The 14276-nt window shown below is 47.5% G+C and overlaps 6 protein-coding genes across 6 annotated transcripts; 3 read left to right on the top strand and 3 right to left on the bottom strand.

Annotated features, from left to right (window-relative positions):
* Positions 1–853: 853 nt before the first annotated feature.
* Positions 854–2954, top strand: PGRI_064500 (alkaline phosphatase; the record flags this gene model as incomplete). Its single annotated transcript, XM_040794164.1, has 3 exons — positions 854–966; positions 1020–1240; positions 1294–2954. 3 exons carry the CDS (start codon positions 854–856, stop codon positions 2952–2954), a joined length of 1995 nt encoding a protein of 664 aa, XP_040649414.1.
* A 316-nt stretch (positions 2955–3270) lies between these two features.
* On the bottom strand, positions 3271–5028 carry PGRI_064510 (uncharacterized protein; the record flags this gene model as incomplete). The annotated part of the gene is made up of 8 exons (XM_040794165.1): positions 3271–3357; positions 3408–3523; positions 3583–3610; positions 3661–3864; positions 3918–4608; positions 4662–4734; positions 4795–4808; positions 4874–5028. 8 exons carry the CDS (start codon positions 5026–5028, stop codon positions 3271–3273), a joined length of 1368 nt encoding a protein of 455 aa, XP_040649415.1.
* Positions 5029–6951: 1923 nt separating this feature from the next.
* Positions 6952–7372, bottom strand: PGRI_064520 (uncharacterized protein; the record flags this gene model as incomplete). Its single annotated transcript, XM_040794166.1, has 3 exons — positions 6952–7164; positions 7222–7279; positions 7332–7372. The coding sequence occupies 3 exons, from the start codon at positions 7370–7372 to the stop codon at positions 6952–6954; spliced, it is 312 nt and encodes a 103-aa protein (XP_040649416.1).
* A 977-nt stretch (positions 7373–8349) lies between these two features.
* On the top strand, positions 8350–9075 carry PGRI_064530 (uncharacterized protein; the record flags this gene model as incomplete). The annotated part of the gene is made up of 1 exon (XM_040794167.1): positions 8350–9075. The coding sequence occupies one exon, from the start codon at positions 8350–8352 to the stop codon at positions 9073–9075; it is 726 nt and encodes a 241-aa protein (XP_040649417.1).
* A 516-nt stretch (positions 9076–9591) lies between these two features.
* PGRI_064540 (Major facilitator superfamily domain, general substrate transporter) lies at positions 9592–10812 on the bottom strand (the record flags this gene model as incomplete). Its single annotated transcript, XM_040794168.1, has 1 exon — positions 9592–10812. One exon carries the CDS (start codon positions 10810–10812, stop codon positions 9592–9594), a length of 1221 nt encoding a protein of 406 aa, XP_040649418.1.
* A 1643-nt stretch (positions 10813–12455) lies between these two features.
* Positions 12456–13682, top strand: PGRI_064550 (NAD/NADP octopine/nopaline dehydrogenase family protein; the record flags this gene model as incomplete). Its single annotated transcript, XM_040794169.1, has 1 exon — positions 12456–13682. The coding sequence occupies one exon, from the start codon at positions 12456–12458 to the stop codon at positions 13680–13682; it is 1227 nt and encodes a 408-aa protein (XP_040649419.1).
* Positions 13683–14276: the final 594 nt, after the last annotated feature.

Raw genomic sequence — 14276 nt, forward strand, 5'->3', positions numbered from 1 at the left:
ATGAACGCCAAGGCCACATAGTTAGCTGCTAAGATGACATTATATTTCAATACGGAGTACACTAATGTGAAATACAAAATTCACCCTCGAGAATTTCTAATGAGTTCATATACTTCGTATAATTTTTTGTCTCGGCTCTGTGTCACTTTGGCAGCCGTTTATTATCCCCCGCATTCAAGGTGATCCTAGTCGATTCTTTGTGCATTTCGTTATTGCTTCGACCACGATGCCAATGTTATTATATATACGACAGCGCTATGCCAAAAGACCACGGCTAATATCATAAATAGTATATTGCACATTTCAACGTCCGAGGCCTATTTCCGTTCCATTCCTGAGCAGAAGGCAGACATTGGATATTTCAACCGACCGCTTACAGTTACCCGGGATGTCGTCGGAGAGGTTCATCGTATAGCTCTATGTCCATGGTACTATATAAGAAGAATCTATCTAAACAGTCATTAATAAATAAAATATCATGCCATCCTATCTCTCATCCGTCCCACGTGCGATGATCTGCCAAGCCCACCGATCTTGGCGGAACACTGGGGTTGGCTAGACTTGGCTTGGCATTCCATTCCCTCGACTTGGCAAGGAGGTTCAAGCTTCCCAGGCAACCTCTAGGATTCCGCACGTGTAAATCTTGCTTATTTCCTATTCGTTCTTATACAAAACGTGTCTTATGTAGCAATATCACTTTCAAAAGAGATTGGAGTATTTCGGAGATTTGTGTTGCTATGGATTTTCTTGGAGGCTCTTGGCAGCTTGCTTGCGATTAGCTACGAAGCTCGTACTTAATGCAGGTACTTCCTCTCTGGAATTTGTTTTCATCGCAATCAGCTTCTCCATCAAGATGCGCGCCTCTGCAATCTCCGCGCTAGCATGCTTTGTCGCGTACACGGCAGCCCAGACCTTCCAGCGGCTGGGTGGTTGCCCTGATTTGGGATGTATCTTCCCGCCAGACCAGTATGTGATGTTTCAATTGAGCCTGAGTACTAGCTACTGACCACCATCTACAGGGTTGACTTCCTAGCAGGTCAGTACTTCGATATCCGCCTCGAAGTACACTCCCCCGTCAATGGTTCTGAAGCTCGTATTGGAGAGCCAGACGAGAACTTTACCTTTACCATCGCCAAGAAGGGTCATGGCAAGGACAAGGGCAAGGCCCCTGTCACTGCAACAGAATACTTCAAGATTGATGAACCTGAGTTGGAGAAGTGGAACTTCACATGGTTTGAAGGTACTACTCGCCTATCCAATCCTTGGGGAGCAGATATGCTAATAGAAAAACAGATCGATTTGCCGAAGACGCAGAAACCCCTTCCCTCGTCAACGTGACCTCGAAGATCTATAGGCGAATTGCCCTTTATGAGCCCGGCGAATACGAGGCTACTCTGACTTATTATGGGGAACAAAAGACAGTGGCCAACTGGTTTGTTCGTGATCTCCCCACCAAGCGTCGCGCGAAGAACGTCGTCATGTTCGTTGGAGACGGCATGACAACAAACATGATCACTGCCGCACGTCTCATTGCCCACCGCAGCATCAACGGCAAATACATGACAAAGATGGCATTGGACAAGTTCCCCGTGCTGGGCCATCAAATGACACACTCCATGGACTCGTTCATTACCGATTCAGCCAACTCCGCCACAGCACTTTACACCGGCCACAAGACTACCGTCAATGCTTTGGGTGTCTATGTTGACTCTTCTAAGGACGCCTTTGATGACCCGAAGTTCGAGACAATCGCCGAGATCTTCCGCCGTAAGAACCCAGAGGCCGGTGTTGGTATTGTGTCTACTGCGTTCTTGGCAGATGCTACCCCTGCTGGGTTGTCTGCTCACACCAGCGACCGTGGCGAATACGACCATGTCATCGGCTCATATTACGCAGGTGGTCTAACCGACTATGAGTGGACAAACTGGGCCGGTCCCGATGTGCTTCTTGGCGCTGGTGCGGAGAACTTCCTCGCGAGCGAGAAGACTCGTGATTACTATAAGCTCTTCGCTGAGAAGGGTTACAACGTGGCCTGGAACCACACCGCGCTGAACAGTGCCTCAAACGAGGAGAAGTTGTTGGGTGTTTTCCAGAAATCTAACCTGGCTACTTGGCTTGATCGCAACGTCTACCAGGCCAATCTTTACAACCAGAGTAACTACCCCGACGGTTCAGGCCGTGACGCAGACGATCTGCCCGGTCTCAAAGATATGACCCTCAAGGCGATCGATGTGCTAGACAAGCGACACAGCAAAGACGGCTGGTTCCTGATGTCCGAGGCCGCCAGCATTGACAAGCAGATGCACTCTCTGGACTACGATCGGACACTGGGTGAGCTTCTCGAACTCGACGATACCGTGCGCGCAACAATCGAGAAACTCGAGGAGATGGGCCAGCTAGAAGACACCCTCATCTTCGTCACAGCCGACCACGGCCACGGCTTCGACGTGACTGGCTCGGTTGACACGGAGTACATGGAGGCGCAGAAGGATGACCGCAGCAAGCGCAACGCTGTCGGATATTACGAAAACTCTGGTTTGTCGCAGTACACTGTCGCCGGATCCAACGCCTTGCGGTACTCCGAAGGTGTCCACTTCCCTGCCCAATGGGACCCGAGATACACCCTGCACGCGGGTGCTGGCGCCTTCCCTGACCACCGGGAGGATTATCAGGTTCACAAAGACGGACCCCGCAAGCCTGCAGTGCAGGACAAGCAGCATGGCTATGTTGCTAATTACAAGGATGCAGTCAGTGGTTTCCTAATCAATGGAACCCTTCCCGTTGATGCGGCGCAGGGTGTCCACTCGTTGACCGATGTGCCGGTCTTTGCGCGCGGCCCGTGTCAAGAACTGTTCGGGGGTGTGTACAACTCGATTGACATCTTTTTCCACATGGCGGAGTGCCTGGGATTGTCAGAGACAAACGGACATGGCAAGCCTAAGGGTGGAAAATAGGACCATTCTGTTGATGACATCACTGTTTGACAGGTTTTACTCAATAATGTAAAGATCGTGTGTTATAGCTCAAATATGTACAAGAGAAGAATATGAAATGATGTCAGTGAGAACTCAACATGTAATTTCAGTAATATACACTTTGAATATCGAGAAACAGTAGCATGCAAGGTTTATATGTAACGTCAAACACCAGTCTATTTACAATGGCCCAGCCAATTGATGCAATATATCAACACTTACCAAACCAATCTATAACGCAACCATTTGAAACACAGGGGAACATAATATATGTTCTCCGTCATAATAACCGGATTTAGGTGGCGTTGTTGGCACAGGTCCAGCTGGCCTTGGACGAGCTCTCGTTGATAGCCACGCCCGAGACATAGAGTCCCAATCCACACTAGTCTTGTCAGCAGGGAATTCAAAATCACACAGATGGGCACAACATACAATAGCACAAGCAATTGCAAGAATGATCAGGTTGATAATAGTTAGGGCGATGTTTTTGGGTGACGAGAAGAAGTTTCCTTTGTTCATCATGAACCAGAAGAAGGCAGGGAGGCCGTCTGTTATCAGTCAGTAATCCATTTCACACCATGACCTTAGTCCCAAAAGTTCGACTTACAGCTGAACCAACTTCCAAACAAGGCACTCTGAACGACAAATTAGTAGACGCACGGTAATAGATACTCGGAGAACATACAATCAAACTCAACAACTCGTTGAACACAGGAATGGACTCTGCGATGATCCAGGCAACAGTCCATGTAGTTAGACCGATCGCAACCCATGTACCCGTAGCCAGGAGACTCTTCTGATGCATGTGGTGGGAGCGGTTGCCGCGGAAGATTCGAACATAGATATACTTGCATGCAACGTGGCCGAAAACGACACCGGCAACAATGACCTATCGGAGATTAGAATAGACTCACGAACCCACTGAAGAGACAAATAACGTACTGTTGGGATGGCCAGACCGTAGGCAACCTTCTTCATCATAGGTCCAGCAGACGATAGAGCCGGTGATGAGACACCTGGGCCCGCATAGCAGTAGATGACCATAGCGGTCACAACGTACATGGTAGTATCGACAACCTGGAGCATGGCGAGGGCTTTGGGGAAGTCGGCGGGATCCTGCATTTCCGACATGATACCGAAGAAAGAGACGTGGGCAATAAAGGCGAAGACAATGTTGGTGACAGCCAAGAAACCTTCCTGGAAAGTCGGGGTCGTGACGATATCGTTCTGAACATTATCGGGGGCCTGGACGGCAATGGAAACCATCGTGACGATAGTGGCGACCAGGATACTGATGGCGGAGACGATGGACATCCAAAAGACCTTCTCTGCTGTCCGCGGGAGGGCGGCAATGCAGCTGACGAGCAAGCCGACGACTCCGAAGACTATAGTGCAGGTACCGTGGTTCGTGATGGTGTTGAACAACACGGAGAAGGTGAGAATGTGACTGGCCATCAAGAAGATGATGAACAGCAGCTGGCCGACGAAGAAAATCTCCCGCCCGATGGGCCCCATAAGAAGCTCACCAGCATCACCCATGCTGTGAACTTGGGGATAACGCTCCTTGAACTTGCCCATGGTGTATCCAGTGTACCACGAGATACCAGACAAAAACATAATGATGACAAATGCCCTGGGAGATGGTCAGCTTTCTTTCCTGTGTCGTGGAGGCGGACATTTTCTTACGGGACAATTCCGAGGGTTGCTACTGCAGACGGAAGAGACAGGATACCAAGCGAGATGTTTTCAGCAACCATCACTAGACGAAGGATATTAGAAAGGGGCTCCTGTTTTGATTGGGTTTAATATGGGCTCTCACGCGTTCCAGCTTGCCTGTATATGAAAGTCAGAACTGTGCTCTTCAATACAAATGAACATGGACAGAATGAGATACTCACCACCATGGCATAATACGATACTTCACTTCCCCAGATTCTTCGTTTCCAAAGGGATCATCCGTTGGCTCTACGGGATATGCCTTCTTCTCCATGTCCATTGTGTCATTGTATACTTCTTGGTCCTGAATAGGACGAGGTGTGTCTTGAACATTCATGTTGTTGAATGGTATATGATATGGGGAAGTGAAGAAAGGAAAAGGTCCAGGGTGAGAAGAAAAGGAACCGAAAATTGGTTGTGGAGGCCCAAAATGAACGGTTCCAGAGTTTTTGCTTGGCGCAGGCGATTAGAGTTAGAATATCCTACGACCAGATAATGCCATAGAATGATATGGTGGGGAGACCAAGCTGCAATGCTAACTCGCTCAAGCACACTCGGGGGCCGGGGTAAAATTGCCGATGAGGTTTGTAAACTTAGCCGAAAAATCCGTTTATGGGTTTGGCCACACTTGTGGAGGATTACATAAACGCATCTTCACCGGTGCCGACCATCGTTGTGGGGTATTCGGTGTCGGTCGAGCCAACCCACACACGTTATAATCTTGGAAGAAGGTTGTTCTGCACTCTACAGATTGTACCGGCCCGGCGAACCCGGCCCGGCGTGACCCCAGAGACGCAGGCCCCAACATTATCAGCGATAGCGTCGAGAAAATTTTAGTCAAGGTTTTATGTATTGTCTGTGAGCTAGATTTACCCCAAATTTCAACCCCAGATTATACAATTTGCCTGTGGAAATGCTTTCTTAAAAGATAAATATAAATATATCTATACATCCTGGGAAACTAGAGTCTGACTGTGGCGCATTTTAACTTTAGTGTGCCGGAACTAGAATTTTCTCGAAGGATTTCTTCTTTGGGACTTCGGGATCCTCGGGGTCGGGAGACACAGCCACGACATGTCCGAGGGTCCAAACCACCCCGGGTTTGGGGTTGGTCCTGTTTTAGGAAATGGGGTTGATTCGAAGGTTGCATCCTGCATATCCATTCTTAGTTGGGATTGCGGGGTGTGGAAATGCCTTTGTATATTGTATAACAATGCGTTCTTCTCATATAAATAATTGGACCCAATCTAAAAAAATAGCTCATTCGCATATCGATCAATAGGATATGTTTTGACATAAACTAGTAATATATGCCAAGCTACGGAGTAGAAACTATGAATATGAGGCGCAACAGGAGGCTGTTGAGGAACGCCACCCTTATTTTGCTGCGCTATGACGTTTTCTTGGCGCATATCCTCCTAATTTTCAGAGGGGTAAATGCGATGCACAGATCGGAACAGGCTAATATGCATCGAATATACGGAGAGTAGAGGTTCCTCCATGTCAAAGCAAGATTGAAAACCAACTACTACCCCCTTGTCTATGGGTCTCCACTGGCACCTATTCGAGATGACTAATAATGTTTGGAGCCTGAGGCCAAATTGCTGACACATCCAGTGTCAACACGTGATGATTCCTCTAAGGTTACCAAGTGCGAGCGGGACGGGTGAACCAATCATCCGGTTTGAGGTTCAACAGCAGATCAGGGGCCAATGTACAACATACAGTTAGGCATCGACTTCCGCACCAAAGAAGCATTTGGTGAGATGGGAATAAGACGCTTCGCTTGTACAAATTCCTGCTTCAATTGGAATGAAACGTCTGCATACTCATTCCGCAACTATGTTAGACTGCGTAAGAAATTGGACTTTGATTGATTGCAAGACCCATACGTTCAACTGCCAATCGATTTTATTCGGATCGAATCCGATTCCCTACTCGGTTCTCCTACATATGACGATAAAAGTCCAAGCTTTTTGCTTGCCCAACATGCATCAACGATATCTTCATCGCATAACCAAAGCATCTGAGCCTAAGACAGCTATCTATGTAGCTTAGAACTACTCCATTGGCGGAGGCTATATTACGAGTCTCTAATCACAACAACTGGAGCAGTGTGAACATGAACCACGACGTTGCACAAATATAGCGTCAGCCCGAAAGCCCTGCACGAGCTTGATAAATTCAAATTGCGTCAATCGAAGTACAAAGTGCACCAAGTAGTATCTTTCCTCGGTTCTTGCTGCTCTCTTCAACCTTCTCACCAAGCAACACTGTCCCCTGCACCATTTTGGGTGCAGTAATAGTGCAATTCGTCACCTCCAAGGTGGCGCCCCTGGGACTCGCAATAGTATAACAGGTCCTTCTCGTTCTTAATGGTACAATCGGGGCATTGATCCCATTGCGCGCTACCAGTGTTTCGCTTCTTGTAGGCACCACAGGCCTTTTCAGTTGCAGCTCTATTGTAAACTTCCTATAATGCAGTTAGAATTGCATTCCCCGGTGATATAGGTTTCCAGTTTGTTCTTACCACTCCTTTGCCAGGTGTATCGATGCAGACACCTTGAGTATGGAGATCTGCGAAAGCACTACAAAGAATCAGTGCGTGTATCAAACATGTGAATTTCGAGAAGATCTTACCCAGCAGCGAGAACTGCGACAATAAGTGAAATGGATTTCATCTTGTGATAATGCCGTGAGAAATGGTTATCAACCTGGCTTCTAAGAATTGGGCGGTAGGTAGGAATTTAAATGGTCCGAAAGCCAGAGAAGTGGTACTTTAAAAAGGACATAGAAGCCTCCTTCTAAAGTGAGTTTGCCTGTCTGGTACTTCATCTCCTATGATACCCTTGAGATGAGACAACCAAGATAAAACTTCCGAGAAAACTCCATTGGAACGATGATCTTTGATCTTCCTTTCCCGAATCGTATACATGGCGTTTTTCATGATGACATCCGTCATTCCGCCAGCCTCCTTGAGGTGGGCTATGTTTCACAATAATTAAGTCTGGTTCAGAGTTGATTTGCAAGATCTTACCTTTATAGCATTTAAGGTTCGGAAGAACACCACGTGTAAGCGGAATCGGTACGAAGGGACACCCCGATGACCGTACATGTTTCATTCTTCATTGATACTAGATGAATTTGGTTTCATATGTTAAATGAATTTGATTTCATATAATATTTTCTTCAAGGCACAAATGGCCATATTAAAACAGCATCACTATTCCGTAGGGAGTACGGAGGACTTCGGATGAACTGGGTTTGGCCCCCAAGGTGTGTCCCAGCTCTCGTCAGGAACCAAGACACCCCACAGCCGTTGCACTCCCCCAGGGCCCATTCTGAAGGATGATCTACATCATCCTTCAGAACTCTAAGCAAAAGACAAATTGATTATCTTGTGCTATCAGGACTTGATATCTGCGGTGCATTTCCGGCTATTCCTCGGAAGTATACAAGTGAAACACGGGTTGCGTGAATATCTGAGCTTTGATACGTTCCGGGAGATCCTTTCTGATAAAATAGCTGTATGATGAATTCGTCAAGTTCGACAAAAGGTATCCCCTGAGCGACTCTAAATAGGGTCTCCTTTCCATCGCTGATTTTGCGATATCACTTTTCCAACTACTCAAACCTTGATCACTCCTTGGTACACATCATGAAGATCAATCTTTTCTTGTTGAGTTCTCTCTGTGCCAACAGTGCACTCGTTTATGCCCTGCCGGCCGATACGGCTGTTCTCATCCTAAACGATGGTACCACCAAGACTGTCGACAAGAGGGACCTTGCTGCCGAATTCCCTGGAGTCAGTCTGTCTCCGCCTACCGATTCTGTCCCCAAATTTATCCAGACTGGATCCAACGAGTCCACCCCCTCAAACCGTCTGAGCAAGCGCTCCGGTGCCCAATTCATCATCCCTCTTCCTGACCAGAAATTCCTGGGCTGGGATGTCCCCATGTCTACCATTGTGCATGCCAACGGAGCCGATGCCACCGCCGCCATGGCACAAGGCCAGTCCATCGCAAACAGCATCTCCGTTAGCACCTCGTTTACGGCCACCGTGGAAAAGTTCCTAACTATCGGAACCACCGTCAGCTACCAATACACTGAAACCGCTACTCTCACCGGCACGGTTACCATGACAATCCCGAAGAACAGGTGGGGTGCCATTGTTAGCAATCCCTTGACCCATCGCAAAAGCGGATACGTATTCAGTGGGCAGCCCGGAAGTGGACAGTACGAACACTATCAGGCGGATTCTTTCACCCAGGATACTTACCGCTACGGACCCAATTCCTTGTCCTGGGTAAAGGGTGTTGTTACAACTTGCTTGGGAGATACTTATCCTTTGAAGCGCTGCGTCGGAGAGGGTGTGATGGAGTAAATCTTCAATTTTTGGGACTTCCTTCCAATTTTTGGGATTTGAATCAGGGATATTGGTCACACTTCCACTTCGCCATATGCCACTTGGCGGCAGGAAGAGTCTTTCATGGCAGAGGTCTGGACTTACTACCACTTTCATGTTGTGTCACAGTTATATAGCCGTCAATTCACAACCTAAGTGCTCGTTCCAGCGCAATAAATGTCCCGTTGCTGGTAAATGTAGTATAGAGACCATGAGTGCCATTTGCCAGATTTCGAGAAGCTAAACTTTTGCTCCGCCGGGTAATACAAGTCCGAGTTTGGTCTACGGGTCGCGTCCAATACCCTGACTAGAAAGGCTGTATCTAGGAGGTAGTAAAATATAGTGATTAATAATCATTCCGAATCAACCTTGGAATCGGAGGAGTTGATGTAAACTATCGGAGCATTCCGTCTCATTGTGTTCCGGGGTATATTTATATCGGCAAGCTAATGTTTCTCAATCCTCAGAGCTCTCTAATGAGTCCTTCTTTTGACTCTACGTTCCACATAGTAACAACAGGAATGGGATTGTTGCTAACAAGATGAATGCAACCAGCGTGAATGTCCATCCCCGACCCATTGCGGTCAACATAGGATCGATGGCAGCCGAGGCTGCAGCCGAGAAAAAAGACCGCACCATGTTATTGGCAGCAGTAGCAGCAGCCGGGTTGGCGGTGTGTAGATCGACCAGCAGAGTGGAGGTGGAGATAAACCCCCCAGTCTGTCCTACGCCGATGAAGAACAGAAGCACCTCCGGAGCCGCAAGAGGCGCGCCGTATTTGAGTGCCCAGCCAAACGCTAGCACGGTGACACTACCGAGGACAACGAGGGGAATAGTAATCATACTACGGGCCTTCTCGATAGAGATCGAGTCCTCGGGTGTATCTTGTTCGGATGTAGTGAAATCAGTGGCTCTTTTGGCAGCCATGCGTCGATAGTTCCAGTCCAGTAGGCGCCCTGTAACAACCGAAGCCACGATGGACCCAGTGCCTAGCGAGATATAGCATAGACCGATCTCAAGCTCGTCCAGGCTGTACTGCGCCGTGTATATCTCCGTGATAGAAGAGAGAACCGTCATGTTCCCACCCATGATGATTCCCGTTACCAAGAGAATGATGATTGAGTTTGGATGAAACACCAGTATCAAAGGTTTCAATGGGTTGGGGAATTGGAGTTTGTGGTCGATAATTTTCTTTGGCGAATCGCTGCTGTGAGGTCGATCAACACTATCCTTGTCGGAGCGATACTGGCTGTTCCCATTTTGGCGAGAGAACAAGTAAACCAAAGGCCGATTCCACGGCTGTGCAGGGAATGAGCCGTCGCCAACGACGTTTCGGGCAGTTTCGGGGAGAAATAGAAGGAGAGGTAACAAGAAGACGCCGGAGGCGATGGTCAGGAACCAGAAAATCGATCGCCAGCCCAAATATTGAGCTAAAAGTCCTCCAATAATGGGACCAATGGCGGGCCCCATGAAATTTCCAGCCATCACAAACCCCATCATCGATCCTCGTTCCTGTTTTGTGCTGATATCAGCCACAGTAGCTGCAGAGAGTGCTACACTGCTGCTGATCCCAGAACTCTGCAAGCATCGCAATATAATGAGAGCAGCATAGCTGTCCTGCAAAGCCAGTCCGATGTTCGACGCGATGTAAATAATAAAACAAATGATATAGGCTGGTCGACGGCCTGTTCTGTCTGCAAAGTCGCCGATAAACATAGGGGCAATTCCTTGGAAGATCTGGTATATGCTATCCGTTAATATATGGGTCCTTATCTTCGTCAACTGGTATATTCTTACCATGTAACTTGTCACAGTTAGGTTGATCATGGATGCTGACACATTGAGGTCGTTGGCCAGCGTGTTCAGGGCTGGGAAATATATCTGGGCCGACAATGAAGAAAATAACCCAGCGCCAGCGGCTGTAGCGACAATGTATCTTTTTTTAGCGGTACTAAAGGAGCTGTACGGTGGAGGTACATCCTCTGCAAGCGTGGTTTCGGAATTCATTCTAGTTCGAGTTTGCTGGGCATGTGCAGAATGTCAAGACAGACTACTTAATGAATCGGACTCTTTGACAATGTCAAGGTTCAACTCGTCCCCTTTCCCACTGTTTAATCGCAATGGACAACTCATCGTGGATCCAGGAGGCAACAGCAAAAGGACCACAGCGCAGTGACGTCAAATCAGGAGAAGGGTTCCACCTTCCATGTTGTAGGTTAGAAATATTTGGATGATGTGATTGAAAGTCTCGAACAGAATGATCGACTACTCAAAAATTATCCACGGAAGCATCGATCATTACTCAAAACACTTTTAGGGCATAAGGAATATCGCCAATATTGACACGCGGCTCTTAGTTCGGAAACTAACGGAGGCATCGGGATCCCGTAGGAGCAAGTGGGTTGATATTCGGGACATTCTGGACCTGAAAGATCTGCAAGGTCGACATCATGGAACCTTGTGGACAAGCTCACATGGCTCCTACTGGCTCGTCTGATTGGTCTTATTATCTCCACTGACCCGCTTTGATCTACTTTGAGGTCCACATCTTCAGAAGCTTGTTGGCCCGTTAGAATTATCATATCGTTCGGGAATATGCACTATTTGGCCCATCGTCTTCATGCAAAGAAACTAGGAAGAAACTAGTAGATGGTCTAATTTGACCCCCTATGTAGTGCTACTTTGAAATTCAATAGGCAAATGCAAAAATGAGGTCCTACAGAAGATGGAACCCCAAACACGCATTCCTGATGGTTAATCGTGAAGCACTCACTTTCTTGACACAATTTCGTGATGATCTGCAAATTGAATTGTGTAATAAATTTACAGGGTATAGCCAATTAACCCTTGAGTGGAAGGCTTGTGCCAGCTCAAATTTTAAGATGCATGTGAAGGTCCACACTGGTCTATTCTAGCTAGTATATTTCTAGTATAGTGCAGCAGATCATAGGGTCAGATCTATGTTGTTGTATATTGCGAATATTTTTTACAACATACATGGTCCTCGTCAAGAGCATCTAGAAGCACATTGACATGACGCAAGCTAATAGGAGTTCCCTTGGACGATCACTGGGTACATGACGTGCAATATACAACGTATGCTGTAGATGGCGTGAGTCGGAAAACAACTACACAGGTAAATCTAGCCTTATTGGGCGAGCAATAAATAACATACAGGAAAATATGTATTTTGTGCAGATCCATTGAGTCTCTGGACCAGCAATATTTAACATGGTATGCCGCCTCGAATCAATTCATCAATCAACTCAACTAAATATCTCGGATACACTTCTCCGAACCCTTTCTTTGCTCCAAATAAAATACTACAATACCTTCAGGCAAAGGCTCAGACCAACATCATGGCTAGTGAAAATCTGGACTCCGTGCCAACTGTCACTATCATCGGCGCAGGGCCCTGTGGCTGTGCCTTTGCGGCCGATTTAGCTAGCCGTGGGAAGTCAGTCATGCTGTATGCTCATCCCGATCATCGAGGTGGAACAGAAATGATTGAAAGGAACAATGGCTGGTTGAACGCAGCCGGAGAGATCAGTGGAAAATTTCAAATCAAGACCACCAGTGACCTCTATATTGCCATTCGACACTCTCCTTTCATCGTGACCACAGTACCCTCATATGGCCAGGACACCATCCTGACGTTGCTGAGTCAATTTGACTTGCGGAATCATACTCTCATCATCAACGTGGGCAATTTCTTTTACCTCTCTGCCCGCTCGAAGATCAACGCCCATGCAATCCTCGAAACCGACATCTCCCCTTATGCCACTCGCATCCAGGGTGACACGGTGTTCGTCAAAGGATGCAAGAAGACTCTGTCAATATGGGCCGAGCCACCAAACACAACACAGGTCGAGCGGCTTGACCCCCAGGCGGAGCTTGGCCTCCGACAAAAGGTCGAGATGATCTTTTCTCAGAAACTAGTGTGGTGTCAGAATCTACTCGAGGTTGGGTTGAACAATGTCAACCCCGTCGTGCATTGTCCTGCGGCACTCATGAATGCAGGCTGGATCGAGGCCACCAAGGGCGATTTCTACTTCTACGCCCAGGGAATGTCTCCCTCTGTCTCTCGTGTAACTGAAAAGGTAGACAAGGAGCGTCTGGCAATTTCCCACGCCTATGGGCTCGAGATCACACCCATCACAGCGTACATGAACCAGAACTATAACAATGATCGGGAATACTCCGACTACCACGACTTTGCCTCAGGCTCTGTGGTCCACAACAAGACCAAGAGCTCCCCAACCTCCCTCAATCATCGCTATTTGTTGGAAGATATTCTCTATGGCTTGGTCCCCTGGTATGAGCTTGGCTTGAAGTGCGATTTAGCTTCGCCAACTATTGGAGCACTTATCCAGATGGCTGCCGTTGTCAGCGGCTTTGATTACTTTGAGCACGGGAGGACCCTGAAGTCTGCTGGACTTGGTGATGCCACTAAAGAACAGGTGCTTCACGCTTTGGGTGGACCGGTAGACAAGACTCCGAGTGCCAATGCACCCTTATCAGACTCTGCTGTTAGTACCAAACTGGAGTTCCATGCTCCATTACAGACTGCTCAAGTTGGGGCGTGATAGTCTTTTTTTGACATTTTCGGGAAATAATTACTTGGCGTTTCAAATTCTCTTTGCTATGCTTCTTCTGTGTCTGTGTGGGTTCATTTTGCAGTGACGATGCCGTGGTTCAAAAATAGAATACACCTATAGAAATAAAATGGCGAGATCCTGTGTATTGAGGATAAGAACAAAAAAAAAGACAATCCTCATTTCCTAGTTCCAAATGTCTTCAGGCCTAATTACAGCACAATACATGTATACTTATGTTAAGTGGAGCAATCGGTTGCTTTCAAAATGGTGTTCAATGACAGTGCACAATAAGTCCACTTCAGATGATTGTGGCTTGCTTGTTCAGGAGCGGACAGCCAACATGAGCCAGACACAGGACAACTTTCGCAGTAAACGTAAGTCAAATGTCAATCTTCATTCGCCGCCAGGAGACTTTCTATAAGGCAATCTGCCAGCTTCTGCATGAGTGAATATATGGTTATGCGAGTCTCGTGTGCCAAGACTTTCGTTTGGCTCGGCAGCGGGTCGGGCCGGAGAAGTCCGCACTTGCCGAAATAGTGTATGCCAGATATGGAAGGCGGCATCTGGGCTAGCAAGATATTC

This window comes from Penicillium griseofulvum, assembly GCF_001561935.1.
Source record: "Penicillium griseofulvum strain PG3 chromosome Unknown contig_91, whole genome shotgun sequence".
Taxonomy (NCBI): Eukaryota; Fungi; Ascomycota; class Eurotiomycetes; order Eurotiales; family Aspergillaceae; genus Penicillium; species Penicillium griseofulvum.